General features: G+C 45.9%; 1 protein-coding gene across 1 annotated transcript; it reads right to left on the bottom strand.

Annotated features, from left to right (window-relative positions):
* Positions 1-3,414: 3,414 nt before the first annotated feature.
* On the bottom strand, positions 3,415-27,557 carry LOC8030763. The gene is made up of 8 exons (XM_029978263.4): positions 27,088-27,557; positions 24,980-25,155; positions 15,722-15,817; positions 14,612-14,651; positions 13,930-14,149; positions 9,082-9,146; positions 8,168-8,190; positions 3,415-4,737 (listed from the first exon to the last, which is right to left on the bottom strand). The coding sequence occupies exons 1-8, from the start codon at positions 27,317-27,319 to the stop codon at positions 4,663-4,665; spliced, it is 927 nt and encodes a 308-aa protein (XP_029834123.2). The 5' UTR covers positions 27,320-27,557; the 3' UTR covers positions 3,415-4,662.

The following is a 27,557-nucleotide window of genomic DNA, read 5'->3' as shown; positions in this document are numbered from 1 at the left end:
TCGCGTTTGTTATGCTGTGTGGAGATACACATACACTTTTCTGTTGAATTGGGTGGAGACGCGCGCCATCTAGTCGGCATTACTTTCAATAAATGCATTGCGAGGCGGCAAGTCCTGCAAGTCTGTCATTGGTGTTTGAAGCCTTTGAAGTGTTTCGAAACCATCCAAGGAAAGCGAAGACGCACCGGTGATGAATAAGATGAATGTGAACTTGGGCCCGTTATGGCTTCCTGAAGTATATTAGAATGTGTACATATTTCAGAATCCCCTCCATAGAGGGACCTAGTGGTCCTACAGTCATATGTTTTTGTTACAACTACGGTTGGAAGCTACGTGCCCGCCGGACAAATCAGCCGCCTCCCACTTATCACCTGACCCGGCTCTCCGCACGTGGAGCGTGAACACGTGGCGAAGGAGACGCGTATGACTAGTTTAACAAGGACGTAGCTTCCACTGCAGTCTCAGCTTAGGGGTGAACATAGTCTAGTGTGTGGTGGTGCGTGTGCGTGCACGCGCGTGTAATGAATAGTTCACCTATGTCATACGCGCGTGTAATGAATAGGTCATTTATGTCAAGCGTACATTTGACCACACAAAAGCATCCGCCAGATTATTTTTTTTTTTTTTTTATATAGCGAAGTGTATTATTACTAGGGTTTCGCGGATTTTTTATGTGCGCCAACAAAAACTCTACGCTCGCACCGCGCGCGTGCAAAATGCCGTTTGTTTTAGGCTTTTGCTTTAGAATACTTGTTTAAAACAGCCACTGTTGCAGACGGGAGGCACCACTGATCTCTATGACAATAGAGATCAGTGGGAGGCACTCACTTGATCGAATGACGTTTTAGCGAACGCCCACGTTTCATCGAATGACACTTTAGCGAATAGTCGGACGCCGCGAAGCGGCGTTTTCGGGTGGGCCAAGTGAGTTCGTATTTTTGTAGTTAGTTGCCGCAGACTGTCGCCGCGAAGCGGCGTAAAGCGCAGCGCGACGGATGGGTTAACGCGCGTCCCCGTTATTCGCTAAAACGACCATTCGCTCAAATGTCGCCGTTCGCTAAAATGTCATTCGCTCTTGTGATATGGACCCGTCTATTCAGTAGGTTAGTTATCTATAGGCACCATTTTTCAAGATCAGTAGACTCTCAGGTCGATAATAAAGGTTTGTCAAAGATTTGCCGCTGTGCGACCCGCGTCGGCCATGTCTACACTCGCACAGCCCTCTCGTCGTCCCAAGCGCTTGCGTGCCTTGTCTCCTTCTCTTCCGCCCTCCCAGGGTGGCGATCCCCTCGCGCGTGTCTAGTTTTCTCCGGCTCCCCAGGCGGTGATAGTCGTTCACGCGAAATAATGACCACCGATCAAAATAAACGTGTTTCTAACTTTGTTCAAAATTCTGCGTCACGTCTGTGTCGTGTGCTACACAGCTTCACTGGTCATCTACCTTCACAGGGTGGAATGGCTCACGATTCTTTATATGTTTGCAATATTTGAATGAAAATGTGCAGATTGGTGATTGATCTCCTTTTTATAAATCTGGTGTTAGTTTTGAAGTAGCCCGCTTTTTTATGTTCTAGATGCAATGCACATTCACAAAATTCGGCAGAGACTTACAGGGGCACTCAAGTGGACTCTGAGATCGTCTATTTATTGTGGTAACTCAATCTATAGACTAAACAACCTAAAAAAAAACGAAATTGCATTCAAGAGCAACTGATTTCCCTATTAAAAATCCAATCAAAGATTGTGCCACGCTCCCCTTTCTGCGACACGGCACAGAACACCTGGGGGCCCTGGGGGCGCCACCAGAGTGGAAGGCAGCAGGGGAGGGCATGCGTCATCCAGTCACGGGTGACGGCTTCTCAACAGACTAAATTTTCGAATACCCACAAATTCGAAAAATCAGTCTGCCGGGTAGTCGTCACTCGTGATTGGCTGTCACGTGCCCTCCCCTGCCGCCTCTTTCCGTCCAGTGGCAACCCCTGGTGTTCTGCGCTACGATGCAAAAGAGAGACGTGGAATGATCTCTGATTGAATTTTTAATAGGAAAATCTAGGGTGCCTCAATGTCTTTCTGTTTAGGGTGATGCCACCCTTTGTAGTACCCGATGCCGACAGCACGCGCTCACGGGGAAAATACAAAGAAATCGACGAAAACAAAATGTCGCCGTAGCACAGTCAGCGCCACAAACGCGTGCAGGGACACGCTCTTTCATGCGCTTCTGAACAAAAAAGAAAAATAAACGTGTGTGACAAAATGGCGAGATGCCACCACCCTAAGCAAAGCGCACATGAAGGCACCCTAGGAAAATCGGCTGCTCTTGAATATGATTTCGGGTTTTTTAGGACGCTTAGAGTTCGTAGATTGAGTAATGACAATAAACAGACAATCTCAGAATCCACTTGAATGCCCCTTTAAGGCTGCCGACGTGTAGGAATGAGAAAGCATTCCTGCACGCAGCACATTCTTACAAGCAGCGCGCCATCTTCCTTTTTCACACGGTGCTCTGGCGACATCACGCTCCCCCACTGCGCAGGCGCGGTGAACCCCGCCAGCTCCACGGCTTCCATGACGATGCATCTGCGTTGCTGCGCTTTTGCCCAATGGTAATTCAGGTGCCATTTCGCTCAGCCAATAGGAATTTAGGTGCCATTCTTTGCTGCCACAGACGATGCCGGCTTGCTCCATGGGACAGGCAATGCTTTCACATTAGAAAAAAGAAAACGTTCAGCGTGCACATGGCAACACACTTAACAGAGCCTAGTACAATAGAGCAATTTTATCCTTTTAAACCACGGAGTGCAATATTTAACAGAAATGGTGTGTATGAAAACTCTTTTTTTAAACAAGTAAAAATTGCAAAAGCACCATTTTCAAAGAGTTAACGAGACTTTTTTTAAATTTTCATAATTATAAATTTTTACATTCTAATTACACCTTGACAGTTATATTCTACACGCCCTGAAGTTCATGCATGCCAAATTTGGTTGTGGTAGGACAATATTTGGAACAAAAAGTCTGCCTCGCAAACTGCAAAAACGCCCTAAAATTGAAAAAAAAAAAAAATAAAAGGAAGTGTTCAATTTATTTTATAAATATGTAGCAACACTCACTCCGCCCAAAAAAATAATTGATTGTTATACTTTTGCAACAAATTGAAGCTTCAAAATATTGCGATGAAGAGATTTGACCGCACACATGAACTGGGCTTATAAAATGCGTCTGGGTGGCCGGGGGACCTCAAATGTGAACTTGATTAATTTTGCAACCATATTTTGTTATTTTTTTTCTTCTATACATTAAATATGAAGAGTTAAAAATAACACATCTGAAAGCCGAAATCACATTTTTTTGCAAAATATTGCAGTTTTTCGACCCACACCTTCCCTTGGGACACACTCGTGCAAAAGCCAAATCAAGGTTTGTTCATTTACCTTTTTATTATCAGGATCAGAAAACATGCACCATACTGCTGTCGCAATAAGTTAAAAGTATACAGGGCGTTTTTTTCTCTTCTTTTTAAGCAGAACAGCTTCGTTTAAAAAAAAAGTCGTGAAAGCTAGACTTATACAGTTTGTGCAGGTGAGTTAGTATACGGCGAGGGGGACAAAGTACAGGGGTGCTGAGCGTGACAATCAATCAGCTAATTAAGCACAATTTGTTAATCAACTTCCTAATTATTGAAAATAGACATGGTTCCAATTAAAAACTTGCTTTAGCGCAGCAGTCCGCTCAAGTTACCACTCCTGCAACAGCAGCAAAGCTACCGTTGCGATAACGTGCCCGCACATTTTTTCCCTCTTATTATAGCCCAAGCCTTGCACCTGTTTCGCGAGTAGCATCTTTAGCGCACTACTTCGCTTCCCACGCACTCAAACCCTTTCTAAAAATCGTTTATTTAGTGGTTTTCGATAATGCTCGCCAAGTTCCTAATCAGAACCATGCGTCCGTTTTCACTAATTAAAACGTTAACAAATTTTACTTAATTAACCGACTGGTCGTTAAGTTTAGCCCCCTATATCGCGTCCCCCTGGCTGTATAACTCACCTGCACAAACAACATAAGTGTAGCTTGACAACTGTTTTAAACAATTTAGTTAAGCTTAAAAACACCTTGTATATGACACGCTAAAAGCGTCATGGCCTCTGGAGAAGTAAAATACCAGTCCTTTGGTTGAAATGCTTACAAATGAAAACGCATATGGTCGTAATCCATACGAGGGCACGAGATTGTCTGCCTCTCGTAATGGCAGTGCCATAAAGCGGCGGCAGCTTGCGCGCCTCGCAAACCAAGAGCGGCAAGACGCGCAAGCAGTCATAGCCACCGATCTATGGCGCTGCCAGCACGGAGCAGTTGATGAAGCAGGTTCACCTTCGTACGGACAACTGTACATCTCCCACATGAAAGGAGAGGACAACCCACCAGCAAACACACATTTGTACTTGAAAGCTATTACACAATTGGAAACGAGAGATCGAGCCACGTGGAAGACAATCTATGGGAAAAGTTTTACGAGTCATTTCTTCCCTAAAGGACAGCTTCGTGAGAAGGCATTTCGTCTGCTAAACACAATGGGAAAAACATAGGCGACGTTCACCAAACAACACGCTTGAGCAATTGTAGCGTTTCCAGTTGTGCCGGTTCCAGGCAGAAAAAAGGGTCCCTTCAAGAGAAGTCCATGAGGTTCCCCACTGGGCACTTGACTGGCTTCGGCCTCAAGTGGTGTCCACCCCTGATGTTCTAGAGGGTGGCAAAAAGGGTGGAAAAAAACAGAAACGCTGAATTCCATCACTCGACACAAGCACATTGATGCATCTGCAGCCCCGCAAAAACAGCCGAGATAGAAACCCGAGGAGACGCTTTATTCAGCCTCGCGCCAGTGGCGCACCAATTTTGGGGATTCGAACCCCCAAAATTGGTGCAATTTTGGGGGTTCGAAATTTGCCGTAATGCAAAGTTAAGGGTTTAACTTTGCATTACGGCAAAGTTCAATCTTGAGCCCTGCGCATGGGCTTGGGAACAACACGAAAGGCCAGACCCGACCCAGCACGGCCTGCGGGCTGGGCAGAGTTGCACACATGTTCTCGCCATTGCTCGCACTTGTAGAAAATTTTGTTTTAGGATCGGGGTTGGGCAGTAGCATGGCACATGTTCTAAAATTTTTAGAACAAAATATGTCATCAGCTTTGTCCTTCAGCTTTGAAGGAAATAGAAAAAAAAAAAAAAAAGTACAATCTCACCACATGTTGCTCAAAATAAAGAAGAGAAATGAAAAGTATAGTTTTTTGGGGCTTGAAAACCCGACATCGCAAACATCTTCAAAAACACGGCCATACGTTAAAAAAGAGGGTGCCAGCACTAGAAAGGGCATAAAAGCAAGGAGAGAAAAAAAAAAAAAAAGAGCGTCTGTAGTGGTAGTGCGGGGTGCCTGGCCACCCCCCTCAGTCTTTCAAGGTCTTTCCTTCATTTGTCTACAATTTTGCCTTTTTTTGCAGCAGAGCTCGGTCTACACTCCCATTTCATCTTGCGCTGGACCGCAGCAGGCTCTACATGTCATTCCAGCCAACCCAGGGCGGCAAACGTATCACGTGATTTCATTCCCCGAGCATCACTGCTGCTCATCTCCGCAAGGTCACGCGAGATTGAATGGGTCGTGGCGTCTGCTGCAGTCCATCGTAAGGTAAAATGGAGTATTTACCAAGCAGGAAGAGTCTTTCGAGTTTATCCTTCTACCCTACGCTCGTTTCCAAAACAAGGAGGTTCTTTTGTCTTAACGCCTGTGCCTGGGGCAAGCAACGAAATGTCCCGTTTGGGGAAGTCAAAAAAGGCCCTCGCCGACTTTGATCTGCGCTCCCCGTTTTTGCATCGACGGCGTCCCTCGTGTGGAGCTGTCTGGACAACATAGCGGAGGAAACGGACACTGGAGGTTGCATCCGGCCTTCAAAGTCGTGGCGCGGTTGCGGGAGCGCGTAAAAGAATGCCATTGTCGGCTTCTTTGCTGCATATCTTTTTTTAGCCGTTTCTAGTTAGCTATCTCCCCTTCCCCCTCCAGAAAATACCAAACAAAACTAAACTGGGTTTGAATTTGTGAGGTGTCGTCTGCTATCACCGGTGCACGAGGAACTGTTTGCCTCAGTCGCGAAGACGACGCCTCTGGTGTCCGAATGCCGCACTCTGGACCCGTATGGAGGGCAACGACGACGCCGTGCGGCAACGTTTAACCACGGACCCCCCTCCCAGAGAGTGCTGGCCCCCGAAGGCCTGCACGTGCGGCAGAGGTGGACAGCGGGCTCCGGTGGCAGACCGCCCACATTGGAGACAAAGGCTCCTGCCTGTCTGGCGTGCGACAGGCGGCACAATGGGAACGATTGTAGAACAAAAAGGAGGCCCTCTTGATGCGTGACAAGCAGCCTCTCCATTCGTCGAGATTTTGATGGACCCTTTCAACAAGCCCAGAGTTATTTTATGTGGATATTGTTGACTTTCTTCTCTCCATCTCGGTCTTCCTTCGTATCGCTACCTCATTCTCTACCTCCACATCCGTATCTCTCTTTCTCCATTTTCATTTTCATTCTCTATCATTCTTTCAAGCCCATCGAAGCATTAAAACTGGTTGTGCGCCGATGCCGTCCACTCTCTGCAACCTTTTTCTGAGCACGACACCACCAGAAGCTGCCTGAAGCGACAGTCAAATACGATGCTTATCTGCTTCTCAAAGAAGAGTCGAATTTGGATTCAACGGACTTTGCATCAACGCCAGAATGTGCAACTCCAAGCATTTGCGAACCGGTGATTCGGAAACGCTATCGTCTTCAGCACAATCATCCAATCATCCAATCAATCCGTCAGTGCCGAGCATTTTCCAATCCCTTAAGTCACTCATCCGAATGACCTCGGGAACTACGCCGGTAAGTCGGTAAGTGGGACTATTTCGGAATCTTTACCCTTCCGTTGCCCAAGCTTGTGTGCTGAATTCTTCAGATTAGATCACAATTTATAATTATTTAAGAGTAATGTTTTAAATGTTTTCTCGTCTGTCCCTCTGGGTATTTAGGTCAATGATTTCAATAATTTTCAGGTAAATGCATAACTGGAATTGGCTTGGTTTTTTTTTGGACTACCTAAATTACTTTTGCCTCTAGATAGCAGTTTTCTTCTCAAACACAATGGCCATGGGCAACACGGAAATACAGCCCAGGGAGGACACGTGGTTGGCTCTCAAAGCTTGCATTGGGTTGTACGAGCCGTAACTTTTGTCGTCTGCGAAGTTACGTGGGGCGGAGTAGACGGTAACCAACTTGGCTTTCATAAAGACCCAAGTTTCGCCAATTTCGCAATTTCAAAATAATCACGAAAAATTTGTCCCGCAAATAATTCAGCTCACGGTAATGACTACACCATGGATAACGAAAATTTGTATCAGCAAAAAATTCCCTAACTGGTTGATTTCTGAATTGCATGTGCAGCACTGCAATCTCAACACAGCATGTCGAAGTAAGGTTATTAATTGCTTGGAAATAAATAAATGAAAAAAATTGCATAACTTTCTTAACCTGATCATAATGTAAAAACAGCGCAAACAAACACGGATGAAGGAGAAGAAACACTCAGCCGGTACAAGCGCTGACTCGCAACTGAAACTTCATTACTTCAAAAAGGAAAAAGAAGAAAAAAAAAGAAAAACATTAACTTTCTTAACCCTTCTTCGGCCCGCCCCAGCTGCTATCAAATTTTCTAGAGATCCCCCCCCCCCCCCTCAGACGAAAATTCTTGGTGCACAAATACCTTGTGTCCCCCCCCCCCCCCCCCCCCCATCTCACTTTAACGGCTAAAACTATCAAGTTAACACTAATGAATGCCAGATATTGAAAAGCAAGAGGAGGAAACCAAAAAGAGGGGATACACGTCGCCTCCGTCCCAAAATTTAGTTTCAAAAACTTCCGTACTACAGTTCCTTCGACCACTAGCTTGCACATGTACCTAAATCAATGCTTCTAAGGTGCAAGGTAGCTAGGGATATAAACATTTATGCAAATTTGAATTAGCTGTGGTAGAGATGTCATGCTTGACCCTCTTTCTCAGCTCGATGCTTTCATTATTACTATTTCATAGCACTTCCAATTACAAAGTATGGATGCTGTTGTCTCGAAATATGAACTCTCAATCTCACCTCATTGTTGACAAATCTGCCTCCTGAAAAAAAGAAGATAATAGAAATATTGAGCAACGACATGTCACTACCAACCAAAGTCAAAAGTGGAACACTTTGAGGTTACATTTAGTACTTCAATTATTGTGGTTTTGCATCTCAAAAAGAGTGATCCCTTTCCTGATTGGTAAATTAGAAGCTAAAATCTAGCTATGCCCCAAGGCATATACAGCCTAGATTAGAACAGATTTTAACGCAGTCTGTTTGCAAACAAAGCACAAATGTTCACTTTCTCACACATCCCACAGAGGGCCAATCGTTATTGATGAAAGGAGAACTGCAAATTATGCCTAAACTCGAAACAATGACCTGTACTAGCATTACGAGCACAACAGTTCCATGATGTCACGCTCCCGGTGATGCGACCACACTTTGTAAGACACTGGCGCTTTCCGACTCCACTACATAGGTGTTCTGGTCTCCTTCCTATACAATTGCAGGCCATCGATGCGACGGGTTCATATTTTGACGTGGGTTTCTATCTTTTTCACTCATGTTCGTCAAATAAAGAAACAGTGTGCTCTGTCCTTATAAAGAAAAGCTCAGAGTTCTGAAATTAATACCATAACACCCATCTCTAATTTTCTGCTTTTTGCATATTCTAAAAAATTCATCAAATATTGCGACACTTACCGTTGCCGCAATCTTTTATCACCTTTTTAATATACAAACTGGCTGCGCATGAGTGTAATTTTGGGTTGCTTAGGAAGAGCGCGTAGATGAGGTATGACAACAAAATAAGGATCTCAAAAAGCACCTTAGTGCCCCTTTAAGGAAGTTGCATTTGAGAATGTGAAGGTTTTTAGAGAGACATTTTGACACCGACAACTTGTTGAACGAGTTTTCTTCCGTGGAACCAAAAGCCGGCGACTGACCAGAGGGTGAGGGCCCAGTGGCAGCAGCCTTGGTGCAGGAGCGGGAGCCGTGCCCTTGTCTCTGACTGCAAATACACCGCAAGAAAATGGCAGCCAAGTCAGATCGGAGGCATGCCGTTTAGAGAAGCTTGTTTCAGCGAACACCGTTTTACCGACCCAAGTTGATCGAATCCTTTTATAGAAAAACCCAGTTTGGAGAAAATGGCAACGAGCCCCCTTTAAGCAAATTCAGCCGCCGCGAAGCGGCGTCCATGGATGGGTCAGGCGAGTTAACGTTTATGGAATGAGTTGCGGCAAACTGCCGCCGCAAAGCGGTGGGAACACAACGGGAGGCCTGGGTTAACACGCGCACCAGTGATACACGCGCGAAGTAGGAAAGCCTTTTTTAAACAGCGTCCCCTTTTCAGCAAACGGCGTTTCTCTAAACTGAAGCTCTGCTTTCTCTAAACCGTGCTTCGATAAAACGTGCCCTTTCTCTAAAGCGTGCTTCGATAAAATGGCGTTCGACCAACCGTAGTAAACCCAAGTCAGGTATCTGTATCTGTAGGGTGTCTGAAGTCACCAGGCTCGATCTAAAATGGACCGTAAAAATCGATGCCTGCACGAAGCAATCAAAACTTTTCGCCAAAGGTGTATTTTACAGGTCCGTTTTTTCTCGTAAAATTACGAAGTGTAGCCTCCTTTCTGAAAAAAAAAAATAGGGCCAAGAAACTTGCCAGGGCCAACGTATTGATAGATGGTGTTATCTCCTTATCGAGATTAAAGCGCTGGATATCTTGATTTAATTCATCCTGCACCTTAATCGAGACTGCTTGTGATGATCGTGATCTACTAAAATGAACATATTTTTTTAGTGTACCTTAGCTTTAAGAATAAATGCAAACAATAAAAGCAAAACTTTGAAAAAAAAGTAGTTGCATAATGATGGCATTTTTGCTGACGACAGATCTGCCTGTGTGTCGTCTGCTTTCTCTCGCTGGTCGGCTACACCTTCCAACGCTGCTCGCGGCGCCATCTATCAATATGTGTGACAAACTCGCCCCGCCACTCGACTCTGCCAACTGTGTCGCCGTCGATACTGGCAAGTTTCTTGGCCCTACTTTTTACAAAAAGAAAGGTACGCTTTGTCATTCTACAGCATAAAACAGACCTGTGAGATACACATTTGACTAAAAGTTTAGATTTCTTCATGCAGGCGTCATTTTTAAGGTCCATTTTAGATCCAGCCTGTCGACTTCAAACAACCTACCGTAAAATTCCGAGCGAATGCCCACGTTTGAAGGATCACCCACTGCCCACCTTTTTGTTTAACCGACTCTCTATCTCTCGGAAACTGTGTTCCGATACATCGCCCTCCCCCCGATTCCTGTTGTACGTCACGCGACGTCCGACGGGAATTGCGCGTCAACGGCGCGATCTGCGGTACCGGTAGGTTTGGCAAACCAATTCCATAGCGGGTTCCCGCATTCGTGTGTCCGATCTGCGAGCACGAAATGCGTGAAATGCAAATCTGCTGTGTTTGCAATCTGCGGTATCCGTTCCCAAGTTTTTAGCGGATTAGTGTTTGTCAGCGATCTGAGTGCGCGACATTGATTCCTAGCTGTAACATGCGCGAGTTGTTCCCGCGTGTATATTACATCGTGAAATGTGATTCTGCAGCGTCCACTATCTGCTCGATTTGTTTCCGTGACATGCGAGTTTACAGTGGATTCCCGCATTTTTGTCCGCAATGTGCGCGCACAATATCGGTTTCCATGACAGGCAAGATTGAAGCGGGTTCCCGCGTGTTTATTGCACCACGGATCTTGAATTTGCTCCTTCCGCGATCCATGTTATCTGTTCCTGTGAGACGAGAGTTCTCGGTAGGTTTCCGCGGGTCCTTTGCACTGAGAAACGCGAATCTGCTGCATCCTCGATCTGCGGCATCCTTTCTCGTGACACAGGAGTTTGTAGCGAATTCCGCCATGTTCATAACATTGTGAAACGCGAATTTGCCATGGCCTCGATCTGCAGTATCAGTTCTCGCCCTGGTGCTTATTATTTCTGATAAAATTTTGCTGTGGCCTCCCCAAAGGTAACCCACCCCAGGTTTTTCACCATTTAACTCTTCATTTTGGGCAGCCTTTGCTCGGAATTTTACGGTATATACCTCAGTGGCAAGTCCTTCACTGTATTGCCTTTCGATGACATCACAATGATTTCACTAATGATTATTTTGCACACACGTAAAACAAAGATGCTCTACAGTCTGTTGCGACAAAAAATCTGCAGGAGAAACTATAGCTCCAGCACATGTCTGCTATGCTCCGTTCACTGCAGCCAAAGTTACAAGCATGAGCTAGCCCACGCTCTTGGCTTTGAGACGTGCATTTCCAGTGCGAGAGTTCGCTCTGCGGAAGAGCGCTTCAAAGCAGCGACCTCGAGCTTTCGTGCTTGAGGCATTGGCTGCAGTCTCAGCTTAAATGGAGCATAGTTGCCTCCTGCCATGCGTTGGCAGCACATGCACCACAAACCGCAATGTTACTGAAGGCAGAAAGCTTGCACTGAAGGCAGAGCTTGTACTGGAGATCTTGTGTTCCAACAGACTGTAGACATGTTTTTATTGAGAAATAGTTTCAGCATACTCTTGACGCTCGAAATTTCCGATGGTATTGTTTGAGAGCACTATGTTGTTTTGCAAATTTGTCAGCTGTGACTGCCAGCAGAATGCTGCACAGCGAACGAAACAAACGCTCATGGTGGGTCACGAACCCCAATCACAAGATAAATGTCCACCAAGCCCACCGACTTTTTCAACTTAATAAGCATGGCTGAAACACATCTATGAAACTTTGTGCAGTTTTGTTTCCGAATTCTATAAATTTGTGAGGATTTAAAGAGCAGCTCCCAGATGTGTCGGGATAATGCTCAACCTAACATTGAAAAGCAGAAATTAAAGGCCCCATGTCGCCGGTACAGTGCAATCCACTTATAACGATAACACATACAACAATGCACTGCTTATAGCAATCAGTTTCTAGAGTTTCTAGACTAGAAACAATCAGTATCAAGTACAGGTACAACAATGATCAGTCATAACGATTGAAATTCCGGATTTTTTTCATTATCGTTATAAGTTGATTGCACTGTATTACAGATAGTAAAATATGTTTCTTGCTTCCTTTATCGGAAAACAATTCCAAAACTTTTGCTCCATTGAGCAACAATGATACTACTTTGCAAGAGGCATGGCTAACCGTGAGATCCTCCATGCAGCTGACAAATACCGAGTTTGTGTCACACGTACTGACACCGTGCGAGTTCTCTCCTAAAATGCATCGCACTTGCAGAGTGTCGCACGGAGAGCCGGTCCCGGACCAACTTGCTGAGTTCAAACTTATTCTATCGCCATCTATGTTGTAGCAAGAGTACCGACCTCAGACTGAAAATGGCACCCTGCTGTCCGACACGACAGGCAGGAACGCGAAACGGTCGCTGCAATGTTTATATTTGCGACGACTCAAAACAGCTCGATTGTCGAAGAGATTTTTACATGCAACATATGTTTCCGACACAAGCTGACAACAAAACAAATGTAAGAAATAACCAAAAAAGTGAGCAACCTTTCAATTCTCGTAACTGTTTACACTGGAGAAAACACCGTTGATACTATTCCCGCAGACGCTTGATCAATTTTAAGCGTGAACCACTTAAAGGATACGGTTTCAAACTAGTCCAACGGAATCTCCAGCAATACATTTTGCGGCACCTTTGATTTCGTTCCATGGTCACATATAGCTGTGTTAGCTTTTATGTATTTCTAATGAGAGCGGCGAGATGGAGAGCTTTCTCAAACAAAAAAACGAGCGTGCTAAGGAACTGGTGCAGGTAAACATTAAATATGGCAACTTTACGTAAGCCTCGGTTAAAATCATCATGTTTAGCTTTCTCGGCTGCTAACCGAATGCATCGCAGGTTCTGCTGGGCGAGCTTTCTCGACAAATGCTGTCCACTCGTGAGCCAACAATAGGCCATATTTTGGCGACCACTTTTTACCCGTACACCCGTGAGAGAGATCTTGCGGCCGCTGATGCATTTATCTCGAGCCTTTTTACTCGTCTGTAGATTTCAGCGATGGTATGGCAACAAAATGCCTCAGAACTTGCAAAAAGTATAGGTTGTCGATTGCTTCCTTCATGAAATAGAAAAAAGTCACAATTCAAGCTCGCGTTCGGTCCTGTCTCTCAAAAAATGCAAATTCTAACAAAAGAAATTTTTTTTTTTTTGTGCGACCGGCAGGGTGTAGCATAGACAGTATTGCATGGTGGCGCACACTCGATTCTCTCGGTGCAGCGGGTGCATGGACGCACCGAGTGCCGGCTGGAACAAACTCTCTCCATGCTGCGAGTAGACACGCGTGGACAGTAGTGCAACGAACAAACTAGCTAAAAGTTTGGTGTCACCTGCAAGCTTTATCAGAAAAAGTAAAAAAGAAAGGAAACAGTCCCAAAAGCAGCAGCTCAGTGTTCGTTGCATCAACACCGCGGTAATGACTCTGCCGGAGATTGCACCACATGTTGCCAGTTAGAGTAAACAGATTTCGGAACTCCAATGTCAAAAATCTGATGCCCCGCTTAAAAACTGCTTAGGTGGAACTATGCGGAACTGGATTGTTTTCTCATTCACAACAACAAAGCGGAGACATACTTTAAGTCAAGTAACCTCCATGACAATGATTTGAAGACAAAAAGCCCCGTTCACGAAACTTCCCCAATGGGTACCACTAATCTAGAAAACAACCGATACAACTGGCAAAAAAAATTTGCATTTGTTAGGGTATGAACAACACCACCACTGAAACCTTCTCACCCATTCCAAGGCTGGAGGGCAAGAACTGGCTTGAGGGGACGGAGACCCCGAAACTGGAAGCCCGCCGGCGCGAACGAGGGGTTCTCCTTGAACGCCAGCTTCCTGGGCTTCTCCGGGGCGGCCATCTTGCGGGCTGCCACGGACGCCCCAGAAACGGCAGCAGTCGCTCCGGAAGCAGCAGCCAATCCCACTTCCTTGGCCGGGCTGCCGAGATCAAGCCCTGGCCAGGGCGGAAGTGGGCAAACAAGAAGTCTTACACATTAGGGTGCCTGGAACGGATCACCGACTGGTGTTTCTATTGCGTCCCAAAAAGTGGCCCCTCCATGGTCCACGGAAGCTCGGACACCCGGCAGTGGGGACTCAGCAACGACAGCGAAACTCCCATTCTTTCCCGATTTTGTTAATAGTGCCCAACCGGGCAAATTGCGACATCCCACAACACAACATTCCGGCTTTTGCGACGTCGTCTGTTGCCAGTTGGGGACCACTTTCGATGTATGGAGAGGATGGGACACTAAGTGCAGAAGTCGTAGACACGTTTCAGGCACCATACCTCAGGTAAGGTGGGAGGGGCACGTTTATGCACCGAGCCGAAAAGCCGATGCAGTTGACGAACGCCCCTCCACCTCTCTCTCTCTACCAAACACCGAGCAATGGTGATGAGAGGGAGGCGTGTTCTCACCTCGCCGCACGGTGGTGGACCTCGTCACCCTCGTGGCATCCTGAAAAAGTAGTTCGGTCCGTTCAGACAACCCCAATCACGGCGTAAAAGCCGAGAGCACTGCTTTACCCTTTGCTACGGCGCACTTGTTTTTCTTGTTTCTCGTAAAGGCCCGTCACACTTGCGACCGACTTCAACCGAGAGAGACCAGACCGGTTTTTGAGCCTCTTGCGACTTCTTAGGACCAGCTCCGCTGCATCGCATCCGGTCCTAAGTCGCAAAAGGCTTAAAAACCGGTCTGGTCTCTCTCGGTCGAAGTTGGTCGCAAGGGTGTGAACGGGCCTCAACGTTTGCAGGAGGTGCGAAGAACCGGGAGGCAGTTCTCGACATTCAATGTGGTCTTTGAAACTATGCTATTGTCCCAGTTAAAAGTACTCCTGCCAGTCTCGAGAGTAGACTAACACTATGGAGGGATGTCATACATCTTCCGAGGTTTGTGCTCGACCAGGTTAGATTTTTTTTTTTTTAAACTTTTAATGCAGTGCCTAATTGAAGTTAGACTACTATACGCATGCGTGGAAATGGAGAACAAACTGAGGCCACCTAGGAAAGGAGAACAACAAACGAGCCGAATTAATAAAAGATTCATTTGTTTTTACACGGTAAGAAAACATTAATATTAATTTTCAAAGATAAAAAAAAAAAAAAACTATATTTTCTTTTACATTTTTATTTTTGTGCAGAAGTCGAGCAAAACACTGCCCAGGAGTAGAGCCTCAGGCAACGTTACTAGAACAATTCAGTTGGGAAACTGCCATAGGAGCCCATTTTGCAAAAGCGGCTCCAATCCCAACTCGCTTCGATCACAACGCTGCTGTTTCTCCCACAGCGGCCACTGCGGGAACTGAACGGCTGTATGTATGGGTTCAGGTAGTAGTTCAGGTCCAGTCGCACAAGGGCCGGTGGCGCCATCTCGCATGCAGTAGCTCTATAAAGCAACTTTCATGTTTTTGAATTGCTGCTAAAGGGTGGCGCTGTAATGGAACCAGTTTGGTGGACGCGAGCGTTCAGAGTTTCAAGGCTGAATTTTTCTACTAGAAAAGTAATGCAAACACAAACAAAGATGCTTACCTTCATTGTCTGCCTTGGAACAAAGAGTTTGGAACCTGTAGTGGCTGGGAGGGCACTGCCCCTGGCTTGGAGGGACCAGGAGGGCGTACAGGTGGCCTGGAACCAATTTTAGGAGGTGGCATGAACTGCATGAACGAAGTTGCACGTGCGCAGCGAGGAGCTGCCTGACATTTCCATTCCCTAGCAGTGCAAGAAGAACAATGCAAAACAGGTCTGGGTGGGGCGTGACATCCTGCTGGATGGATGGACATTGAGAGTGTCCCAAAACCGACATTTCGCTGGAAAATGAGCCGGAAAAATCTGCGCCTGCGCATAGAGAGCCCCAACTTTAACCAAATGTGCATTGGGCAGACCAATTTTACCGTGTGAAATTTCGAGGTGCAGTTCTCTTCCTGTAAAAAGTTAGCAAAAAGCTTGCTAAAGTCAAGGTAGGGAGCGTTAGTGGATGACTGAGTTAGAGACGTTATTTACTTGTGGTACCATCTCCTAATAGGCGCAGCGAACGTACGACACACTCTGTTATCTGCTCGCTGCGCCTAACGGAAGATGGCGCCACAAGTAAATAGCGTTGCTAACTCGGACGTCTGCGAATCCGTCCCACCTCGAGTTGGGCAAGTTTTTTTGTTCCCATTTTTCTACAGGAAGAGAATTGCGCCTTGAAATTTCTCACTGTAAAACTGGTCTGCCCAATGCACATTTAATGGAAGTTCGAGCTTTCTATATGAAGGCGCCAATTTTTTCCGGCTTGTTTTATAGCAGAAGGTTCGCCCGAGACACCCTATAGTCGGATCTTTTGAATCCGGGAGTGGCTCGCACCATCCAGGGTAGTGTTTCTAAGTAATGCAATGAAATGGTGAGACCGATTCCTAAGGGACTCAGACACTGAAACTGGCAAATTGATGTCCACTTTAGATCTCCCTTGTAGGAACTATTGGGCTGCATCAAACAAAGACCCACTTTTCAGGATCCCATTAGAATCAACGGTAAAGGAAAACTGAACCAAAGTTTGGATTTCGCAGAATAAAGCCGCAGAGGCATTGAATGGGACGCTACGAACTCAAAGACCTCACTCGTATATAAAACGGATGGCCATTTTTGGAAAAGAAGGGTGCGGTCAAGCGAGGACTCCGACGTCGCGACCCTCCTGGAAAAGTTGAGAATGAGAGGAAGCGGCCATCGCTTCTCTCCCCCTCGCTTCAACTTAACAGCTCGACAGGACGAAGCGAGGAGGAGAGGGAACTAAAATCATAACGTCACATGTCTCGTCGGCCGTGTTATATTGCGCATTTTTTTTCTTAAAAAATTCGGCCATTCGTTAGAGGTACTGCTGTACGAGTAGCGTTTTAAGGTCTCCAGCCCCGTTTTGCGAGCTCAAAATTTCAGTTCAGTACCCCTTAAGAGGGGGCGCACCTCAGAGCCCCATAGAGAATACATGAGGTTTTTCACCAAACTAAAAAAATTCTCACATAATAACGGCTGCACAGATCTTCTTGAAAATTTCGGCTTTAAAGACATTGAGTCATTATCGAGACACTAAGCGCAACAAATGTTTCATCATAAATTTAATTATATTCTTTAAAAAATCATGAAAATGGTCAAAATCGGCTAATTCGGCACTCTTGCGTTCGGAGCGAATTTACAAAATTATCTAAATTCAAACATAAGAAGTATTGCGCTTAATGACTTCTAAATTTATTACGGAATCGAATAATATTCAAATTATTCATGTAAGTCGATTTGTTCCGTAACTACAGCAAATATAAAGAACCAAGGTGTCGGTGCTTGTTTTCGTCGTTTTTAAGGTACCTCTCTCTCCCGTGCGGTGGCGCTCGCTGTCCACGAAATGCGAAATCGTCCGTTCGGAGATCGGCCGGATCGGCACTGTGCGAGGTGTTCGTCCGCGGCCGTATTCCGCGCCCGTATCCTGTTTCATTCTGCACGCCGAGGCGTCAGTGTGCGTGTCTTGCTTTCCTGGTTCTCGCTGGGTAGGTCTCCGTGTTTTCGCAAGTGGCAAATTCACCTTGGAGCTATGGGTCGAAGACAACCGTCCTGTGGCAAGCGGACCGCGAGGTGACCTCGCGGTCCGTCAACGCGTTGTGCTTGTTTCTACTTTTTTTTTTTCTTTTAAAAACGGACTTTTTTTTTTTGACGCAAAGTTTTATTTTATTGTTATCCTTCACACAAACGTCCTTCGGCCTTGGGGTCGTGGAAATCGGGGATGAAGCGTGCACAGAGTAGATCATTGTTTGCCTCCTTTTTTTATTTTTCACGGACGTCCTGTGACCTCCGTACGGTTCGTGGTCACCGCCATCTAACGCGGGGAAAAACGGGTCGCCTGCTCTGTAGTCAGGGTATTCTTAGGAAAGGGTGATAACTCGCTGTTCTTCTGGAAATTCACGCATCACCCAAAAAGGTGACATGGGTAATGATTACGGTATGTTTTTTCCGGTGTTTATTTTTGAGCGAAAATGTTTTTTGGTGCTTATTTTTTAATCACCAGTGTATTATGGGTTGAACGTCTTGTGATGACGCTAAAAAGCGTTGATAACCAAAGAAAAATGCGATTGGACAATAACATTTCAAATTTCCAATTCTATTCACATATCCATTACGCTCTTCTCGTGGGAGCATCTATCCTGACGAAAAAATGCCTAAGTCATTGAGCTGTGAACGCATACTCAGTGTACAATCTTTCGGTCTAGAGAGGTATTGCGCACGCTCGAACGCGCTTCACAGCCCAGTAGACGAAGTTGGTGGCACCCAGAAGCCGAGTTTTTGAATGGTCTGTAGTAGGCAAAAGAAACAAATAACAATCAACGCATATCAGCTCTTCAAGCGAAGAGGCGCGTTTCTGAGGTCAATGGTTCCGGACGGCACTAATGTTGTCGGCGTTGTCGTAAGATGACGTCAGTTCATACGAACTGACGTCATCTTACGTGATCACGTGACACAAACACGTCATCTTACATGATCTCGTTACACGAAATGACGTCATCTTACGTGATCACGTTGCACAAAATGACGCCATCTTACGTGACCACGTAACACGTCATCTTGTAAGTCAACCTCTCCCCACAGCAGCGCGCTCCGCGCTTTCCGGGTCCGTGCAGTGCTGTAGTCGAAAGCAAGCTCTCTATGGCAAGCGAAAGCTTCTGAAGTCTCACATTGAGAATACTCGCAACCGACCGTCTGTGGAAGCTTCGCACGTTGAGGTTTTTGTTGAGATTGAGCCATCGTGTTCCATTAACAATAGTTGAAGTTATCGTTCAATAAAGTCCTATAAAATATGAATGTAGTTGGTGTAGACATCAAGATCTAATCAAAAATGCGGTTTGACGTCGTTTAATTAACGTGTATATACAAGTGTAGAAAAAAATGAGTTATTTGTGCATAGATGTTTAAAAAAGTGTTTATTATTCGACATAGGACTTTGGGAGAAGGATGTGTTCAGATTTTTCTTCATGAGCGCAAATATACCTGACGCAATAAATAGTGACGATTTCATCGTCCCAGTGGTGAGCAGGTGATTTCTTGCTCGAAACAATGATGCCATTTCATAAACCAAGTTCTGTGACATATGCTTTTCCGATGTCTGGTCACTATTTTGTAAACCTTTCAGTCCAAACGAGTATACTTCTGTTTGTTTTTGTTAGCTTAGGAGGGGGTCACAGAGCCTATCTTTTTGTCTTCCTCTAGGACAGACGTACAGAGTTATACCGCAACACGCATCTGTGGAGCACACAGAGCTATCGCTCTCCTGTTGGCGGTACAGTAGCAGACGACACAACGCAGCTCCGTAGTCTATCGAGGGCATGGCTAGCCGCGGCCCGTAGCGCGACCGTTTAGACTAGGGAAATGGTTTTGAAGAACCGAGAAATGGTATCTTGTGTACAATAATCACATGTCGTCAGTATACTAGTATTCTACTTGCTAAGACAAATAAATATTTGCAGCTTGTGAGAATATGTTTGCGTGACGATTTACCGTTCACTTTCCTGACGGATGTTAGCGAATCCTTCATGTTCGTGGCTCGCAGTTATTGGTACCCCCTCGGAGTGACTTCACCATATATATTTTTTCTTGCTTGCAGGACATCATAAAAATCACAAACACGCGAGAAAAAAAAAATCTTATGAGTACGCGTGTTTTTTTAGCTTCGCAGCTCTAAAGATGCCCGGTAAATGTCGTCCAGCTTGGGAAGAAACTAATCCTTTTTGTTGGAGTTTGACTATCGTATGCTGGCAGCTCGTTTCCGGTCTGTTTTGTCTATACTCCGTTTCACCGTAATTTGGCAACCCTCAGTCAGAGCTGCTGTGAGGGAATCACAGTCGCGGAGCAAAGCACGTGACAGCCACTTTTAGGAGCAGTACTATGGCGCCTGCAGCGCGTCTCCGACTGGTGTGTTTAGCGTCGTATGCTGGCCATACATCAAAAGTGGTCCCGAAGTGCAACAAATGACGTCACAGAAGACTGAGTGTCACGCTGTTGCATCTCGCGATCCTGGCAATTCATCGTAGAAATGCTGGCGAAAACCACGAGGGAACACGAGTGTCGCTGTCGTCATGGCGTCCCAACGAAAAGCAATTATACAATTTCGACGTTTTTGTAATTCGGTAATTTAAATTACTGTATACAATTTTTAAGAAAGTAAAGACATCATAACCAAATAGGAACTTCCGTGCTAAAACATGCAGTGCGAAGTGAAGACAACTACTATCTTTTTTTTTTCTTGATGTCCACAAAAAAAAAGGCTATGCAGCATCGATCCTACCGTTTTTTTGTTGTTTTTTTTCGCACATTATGTGATGTCCTCTAACACGAAAGTACCGACGTAAAAGCGCTGTAGAGACAATATAAAAACAAAAATTTAAGTGAATCGAGCTTTGTAGTGGAACGGAAAAAAATAAATAATTAACGACTTTTTACGGTAAGCACTTCACCTCTAAGTAGAACTTCAAAAAAAGTGACGGTTACGCGCTTTCATGCCCATTTCAACAAAGTTGGGAGAACGATGTATTGCATCTTGTGAATAGACATGTGGAGCAGCATGTTTATGTTAGAGGCATTGTGTGTAATCGCTGCGCAGTACCTGCCAAAAGAAGATATTATTTGGGCACAGTCTGAACAGTTTCCGTCTGTGTGTGCTACGAATACAGCAACTCTTTTCGTAGAAGAAGTGATGAGGAAATGGCGTGCCCTTGATGATACGATTGTGATTATGAAATAAAATTTTTAATCAGCCAATAATTGCGACCTGTACGGTCGCCTGGAACCCCGACAACAACTATCGTTCTCTGGAAAGTTCATTCTAATATTTACACGTTTTGTGGAGTTCGTCGAGCGAATAAGAATGTTCCAACAATGAGCTAAGCCTACACGAGTTCCCGAATCCAACACGGCGCTTTTGAATTTTAGCGCCGTAGATAGTTCTGCGAACAGTGTATACTTCTGTGCAAATATTCGTCTAACAGTTTTGCAACGTTGGAAAGCATCGGAATGATTCAGAATCACTGCGGAGTTGATACTCGGGAAGATAAGACAGCCACTTGGGAGAAACAGACCGTGGCATTTGAGACAGGGGCACAACCGGGGGACAAACGTGCTACAACCGCATACCCTTCCAAGGTCATCGCTTGGGCGACCGCGCGCGCGCCCAAGAAACCTTTCTTTTCTTCTTTCTAGGGGTGGTTGGGGGGGGGGGGGGGGGGGGGGGGGGGGGGGGGGGGGAAAGGGGAGTGGAGTGGTGTAGGCGCTGATTGTCTTCCTCCTTTGTGGCTTTTGACAGACGCACAACGAGACTGGCAGAACAAGCGCATGATTCATTTCTTTCGATGGAGGCGTTCTGTCTGTGTATGCGAACAGGATTTTTTTCCCCTTTTAGTAGTTAGTTGTTCTTGCCTTGACTCGGGTCCCAGTGGGTGCGTTGTCGTTGTATGCCCACTATTTTTTTTTTTAGTTTGTGGTAGTTTTTGCAGTGTTACCACAGGTGCAGGATTGAGAGCGTAACCCACGCACTTGAAGAGAAGGGGAAGCTCTCGTCTTATTGGAACTCTCTTTTATGGGTTTCCACGTTGCGATTGTCCTTCAAACTCAACTGTCATTTATTTCTCGCTCGTGGCTTCCAAGTACTGAAAGCCACGACTCGAGCCACAATAGTTTTGCGAAATCAAGCTCTTGTCTTATTGGAACTCTCTTTTATGGGTTTCCACGTCGCAATTGTCCTTCAAACTCAACTGTCATTTATTTCTCGCTCGTGGCTTCCAAGTACTGAAAGCCACGACTCGAGCCACAATAGTTTTGCGAAATCAAGGTTTCGCTGAAATGGATAACTCTCACGTACAGTTCGACGCGCAATACCTTTGCCGTATTGACTCGCGAGAGATGCCCCCAACACGGCTGAGTATGGCGGTGCTCCAGACCTAACATCTAAATTTTGTTGCCTTACCTGTTACTATTTCGCGCCCATTTTGAGCCATATCAAAATGAAAGCGCATGATGAAATAAAAATGACACTTGTTTTCCGCTCGATGGAAATTTCACGCCAGCTCGCTGTCTTTGCTGGTACCTTGAGCGTTTCCCAGCGATGCGGAGTTAAAAAAAAAAAAAAAAAACGCACGATGGCATCTTTTGCACACTCATTACTTCTATAACACTGAGCCACCTCGTATCCTTTTGTTTTTCTTTCATGGTACTAATTTCTTTCTGCGCATTACGGCTGTTACGACGCTAAGTCTGTCTGCACCTTCGCATTTGAACTTAGGCTCAGATCAGGGACGAACCAGTTTAAATCAGGAAAATATAATTAACACTGTAGCAAAGTAAATCTATCATATCGATCAGAAATACGATTTGGCACATTCCATCTGAACACATATTGTGCACAGCGAATGCAATAGCGAGTCAGCGTGCAAAACGCCGCCACACTAAGCTACCATAACATCTCAGCGATTTTTGCATAGCACCGAGCACGGAAAAGAGAAAACAGTTATTCATTCACATAAACGAAGCAAATTTATTTAAAGCCCGGACACTCCGTACGTCCAATCTAGCTAGGGTTATCAATAGACTCGACCATGTCATTTGTCGAAACAGATAAAAGACGTTGGCAAAAATGATTAGACTGAATAAGTGAATCTAACGCACATATTTTACCAACCGACGGTCGCGCGCCTTCAATACCCTTTCCAATTGTCATTGCGCACCTTGGACACACTTTGGGGAGCAATGCATATTTACATCGCCGCCGGAGGTCTCCATTGAACGTGTAGTACTGACCCAAATAAAATACTAACCTGACTCTCAATCGCTCACCGCAAAGGACGATTTCGAACAGGCGGTACTGTAGGTCACTTGAGATAAAAAAAAAGAAAAGAAAAAACAAGCTATAGAAACGAGCGTCGTAAAAAAGGGGACCGGCATTTTTATTCCTACCTCCGAACAGAAATGAGCGCCACCCACTGCATCACACAGCGCAGAGGCCGGACTCGGCCACCGCGCGTACATACCAAGCGTGCGCGAGGGAGGGAGAAACTTCCTCCGCCGGGAGAACACGACACATTTCGGGATCTATTTCACGCAGCGGATAACGCGGGCCTTTTCACACCTCGATACTGGCGCCATCTAGAAGTTGCGCGTTCAACCACGTTTCGAGCCGCGCGCCATCTGGTGGCAGAAACGGACGAATAAATACAGGTACCGCGCCCTCTTAAAGGGATACTACAACGAAATTTGAAATATACCCGTCGTGTTCACAAATAGGTTGAATATGATCCCCAATATCCATAAATGACAATCGGACATTTGTAATTTGAGCCTGGTGGCTGCATTTTTCGTTATAAATGGCCTCCTCTGGCAAGCGCTCCGAGAGCAGCCAGCGGAGGGCACGTCACATCCGGCGCAATCGTGACGTAGTCTGTATCGGGATGAGCAAAGCTGCGGCGAGGCCGACGTCGTCAGGGGTCCCTAGCCGTTGCAGCCACCAAGCGGCCGAAGCACGCCAACAATCGGGTCACCGTAACTAACCGCAAAGCTGCTTTTGTGTGAATTTTGGGTGATGGGTTAATTTACTATAATTTTCTAGAGGGAGAATAGCGATGTTCGGGACACACAAAAAAAGAGTCCTGTTGAGTAAGGAGTTCCACCCTTTCCTCTTCTCTTGTGCTGGCCCCACAGCTGTCGGGATGATGCCAGCTTCAAAGCGTGTGTAGTTCTAAGCGCTAGACAATTGTTGTCACTACCTGTCAAGGTTCCTAGACGGGCATTACAAACGAGGCTTTAGTGACACCCACCAGGTGCTCTTTGCTAATCGTTTAATTTGTTTTAAAATTCCTTTTAATGTTTTTTTCAACAAGATATTGGTGTATCCAATGTGATACTACTCCTTTGAACACGTATAGACCAAAAAAATAAGCACCGAAATTTCGTGCCACAAGCCATGGACACTGCATAGCAGAGGGTGCTAGGCAGGCATTCTGAATGATCTGAACTGTGGCGCTCCTGTGTAAAAGAACTCCTGTCTGGGAATAAGCAAGCTTCCGACCCTTGCACCTCTGTTTGTTCCACTTTGCATCTGCGAGTACAGCCACTTCGGCCTCTAGCGCGTCTGAACACTCATTAATAAAAAATCTCAGCTCGAAAACTTAATCGTGTAAACAGACTGGACTCTAAAGAATGCTCCAGGCATCAATGGCAAGACAGACACTTCTAATCAATAACACCTAAAAAAATTGGCTGCTGACAGAAACTGCTCTCATCCATTTGTTTATATTCATTCTGCATTCTGTATTCCATTACACTCGACACAGTGCAATGACATGCTGCGATGGTCACACATTTTTGCTGAATGCTTTCTTTGCTATTCTGCAAAGGAAGAAGAGTCCGCTATTTTAAAACCCCCGTAATACAATTAACATTACCGATTTTCCAAAATCACGTTGACATTTATTGTTAGTGCATGCAATCACTAATGTCTAAAGACTCACAATATAGTCAAAAGGAATGCCATTATGTTCACAAAAATTTCCTGGACAGAAAGGGTCTTGCCATCAAAGACTCTGCAAAGTGTGGAGCACCCTCCGTGGCGCCGAAAGGAATCTGGGAACCTTTTGTATAGATCCGGCTGTAGCATACGACTGGAGAGATGCAGGTGAGGGCAAGCAAGCAGCTGCTTTACCCTCCTCCTCATCTCTCTTCAGCGTCCCGTTGTAGACGCCGTTCAGGGAAGGACGTTCCAATTGTCAATTTCACGCTTCGCCTCACCGTAGTTCCCTTTCTGACCGAGCTGGAGGAGTGCCCCAAGGTGGCCGGGAAGGGGCTGGGGTTGCGTGAAGGGGGCCTGAAGGGGGCCCTCTGCGCCTGGTTCCCCAGCAGCTGTCTCCGAACTGCTCGCTCCTCCTTCCAGCGTTGTAGCAGACGACCTCGGGAGGTGGTGCCACCTGTTGCTCCGAGGGGGACACTGAGGGTAAGGAGTAGCCTCGGTAGACACACAACGTTCGCACACCCAGTCCCAAAAACATCAAATGGGCAACGGAGAAAAAACAAATGCAAATTGGCACTGTGGATGCGAATGCTTATACGGACAGTCCTTGTGATGCCCTGGTTCGACGCTGAGGAAAGGAAACTGGGCTTGGGCAGCAAGACTACCAACCTGCAGTCCTTCAGGACCATTTTTAGAGACTGGAGAGCATGGCTACGGCAGAGGCAAACTGCAATTCCTCTGCTGCTGTAGCGCAAACCAAATAGTGCAACCCAAAACAAGAAAATGTGACGTCAGGAGGCTGAAAGCCATGAAAAAAAGAGGTGTGAAAGTGACTCATCAAGCAGCTTAGCAAGCGTTTCTGTTCTTGAAAAGCTGAGTCTGGCAGGTGCACGCTGCATTAATTTATTGCACCATCGAATATGCCCCTGACCACAACATTACTTGCAGTGTCTCAGTCAGAGGTGTTCAATTTAGCTGTTCTCCTTTCAGCATAGCTTGGCACATGGTGAAAGCTGTGGCTATGCCAAACCAGTCAGGGTGTCCAAACGAAGCGCATAGCAATGTACCATCACTATGTATCCCCCCTGTGGATAGCCATCACGTGCTGCGCTACGCAACTGTAATTGGCTGACAAGGTCCATAGCTCTCACCCTTTGCGAAGTCATGCTAAAACAGAGTACAGTGATGTTAAAACAATAAAACTCGTTAGGTATTAATTTTTGTTCACCACCACAGGTAGGGGATTATTAGTGGTGTGTGAATAGCTAGAACAAGTGTCTACAGATGCTAATGACTGCAATAAATAGCCAATGTCACTCTATATATATATATCTGGGTCTGGGGTCTTGAATGTACAAGGTGCACACTGCGATGAGAAAAGACAGCCAAAGTGTAAGCAAACTGGCTCGCAATGCTGGCTATCAGCCTTCCATGGTGTATGCAGATTCACTAATACTCGAAATAGCTAACAGATGCCTTTGTACGTAGGCACTGGAACTCGGCAGCTAGACAAGAGAACAAGAACAGCTAGGCCACAAGACTTACTTTGTTTTAGTCCCAGTAGCCCATTTATGCTTTCTGTGGACGATTGTGTCCCCTGCATCGCTCAGTATTAGCTTTAAAATATTAAAAGTAAATTAGCACTAAGCAGGCTAATAAGCATACCGTTTCTCAGCAACAAACAGCTCAGACGATGAATCCACCGTTTCAGAGAATCACCGGTTCGAGGTGTTCGAATAGAGAACGCGGTCCACACCGCGAGCGCTGGCACGAGACTTCGCTATAAAGCCTGCCATGGTTGCTCGTGAATCCTAGGGTGCCTCAACGTCCTTCTGTTTAGGGTTACGTCATCCTTTGTAGTACCCGATGCCGACAGCACGCGCTCACAGGGAAACCTTCGAGAACAAAATGTCGCAGTAGCTAGCACAGTCAGCGCCTCGAGCGCGTGCAGGGACACGCTATTTTATGCGCTTCAGAACAAAAATCAAATAAGCGGTCGAAACCAAATGGCCAGATGACATCACCCTAAGCAAAGCTTACATCAAGGCACCCTAGGGAATCCATGAAACGATAACATGTTTTCATATCAGAACCTCTGGAGCCATGTTTTGTAAAGCGTTGCCGAAGTGGCTATGCAGTCAAAGCTATGGACGCACGTGCGCTTGCGTATCTTGAGCGCCTATCAAAGCTGTGCACGCGCACTCTTCACTTCATTCAAAATGATACAGAAAGTTGTCCGCGGGTATACAGGCACTTGATTAAACTATCTAAAAAAAGCGAGAGCCCTATTGCGACGACCATTGCAGAGACGGCGGTGGCTAGGGTACGCGACACCGAACAGTGGGCAGCTCTCGCTGAATTATCCTGGCTGTCGAGCGTGAAAACTCACAGTCGGCTTCGTCCATGCTGTCGCGGCTGGAAGAAGCAACTGACACTCCTCGACGAGCGTTGACGAGCTCGAGTCGTTGTCCTGCGCGCGCAGCAGCGGAATGCAGTGCCTTCTTACTGCGAAGTGCATCCTCATCGCGAAAATCGCGAGCCTTCTTTTTGTACAGCACACGGGTAGTGCTCATGGCTTCAAGCTGACGCAGCAACAGCTGATAAGATTCACCACGCACCATACGCAGCGTTTGACCTCAACAATACACCGCCTGCTGGGGCCCGCCACCTGCCTCGAACTTTTTGAGCGGGTAGGATTGGATTCCATTGGATTCTATCGGCTAGCTAAATCGAACGTTTGAATGATTAGATAGAAGAAACTTGATTATATCTATATTCTTTAAAAAGAGTGCAACTAGCGACATCTGAACTTTTTACTTTCGTTGCATGCAATGGAAGGAAAGCGCGCGCGTTTTGTCT

Source organism: Ixodes scapularis, unplaced genomic scaffold (assembly GCF_016920785.2).
Source record: "Ixodes scapularis isolate PalLabHiFi unplaced genomic scaffold, ASM1692078v2 PGA_scaffold5__190_contigs__length_132052651, whole genome shotgun sequence".
Taxonomy (NCBI): Eukaryota; Metazoa; Arthropoda; class Arachnida; order Ixodida; family Ixodidae; genus Ixodes; species Ixodes scapularis.
Note: the sequence above shows the minus strand (reverse complement) of the source record. Positions and strands in the feature narration are given on the sequence as shown.

Excerpts from the sequence above, each read along its gene's own strand:
- LOC8030763 (XM_029978263.4), bottom strand. The coding sequence starts at position 27,319 with ATGGTGCGTGGTGAATCTTATCAGCTGTTGCTGCGTCAGCTTGAAGCC. Across the intron at positions 15,818-24,979 it reads CGGTCAGAAAGGGAACTACG|GCCACCTGTACGCCCTCCTG; the intron begins GTGAGGCGAAGC and ends AATTGGTTCCAG. Across the intron at positions 9,147-13,929 it reads GCCCTCCAGCCTTGGAATGG|TCAGAGACAAGGGCACGGCT; the intron begins GTGAGAAGGTTT and ends GTGTATTTGCAG.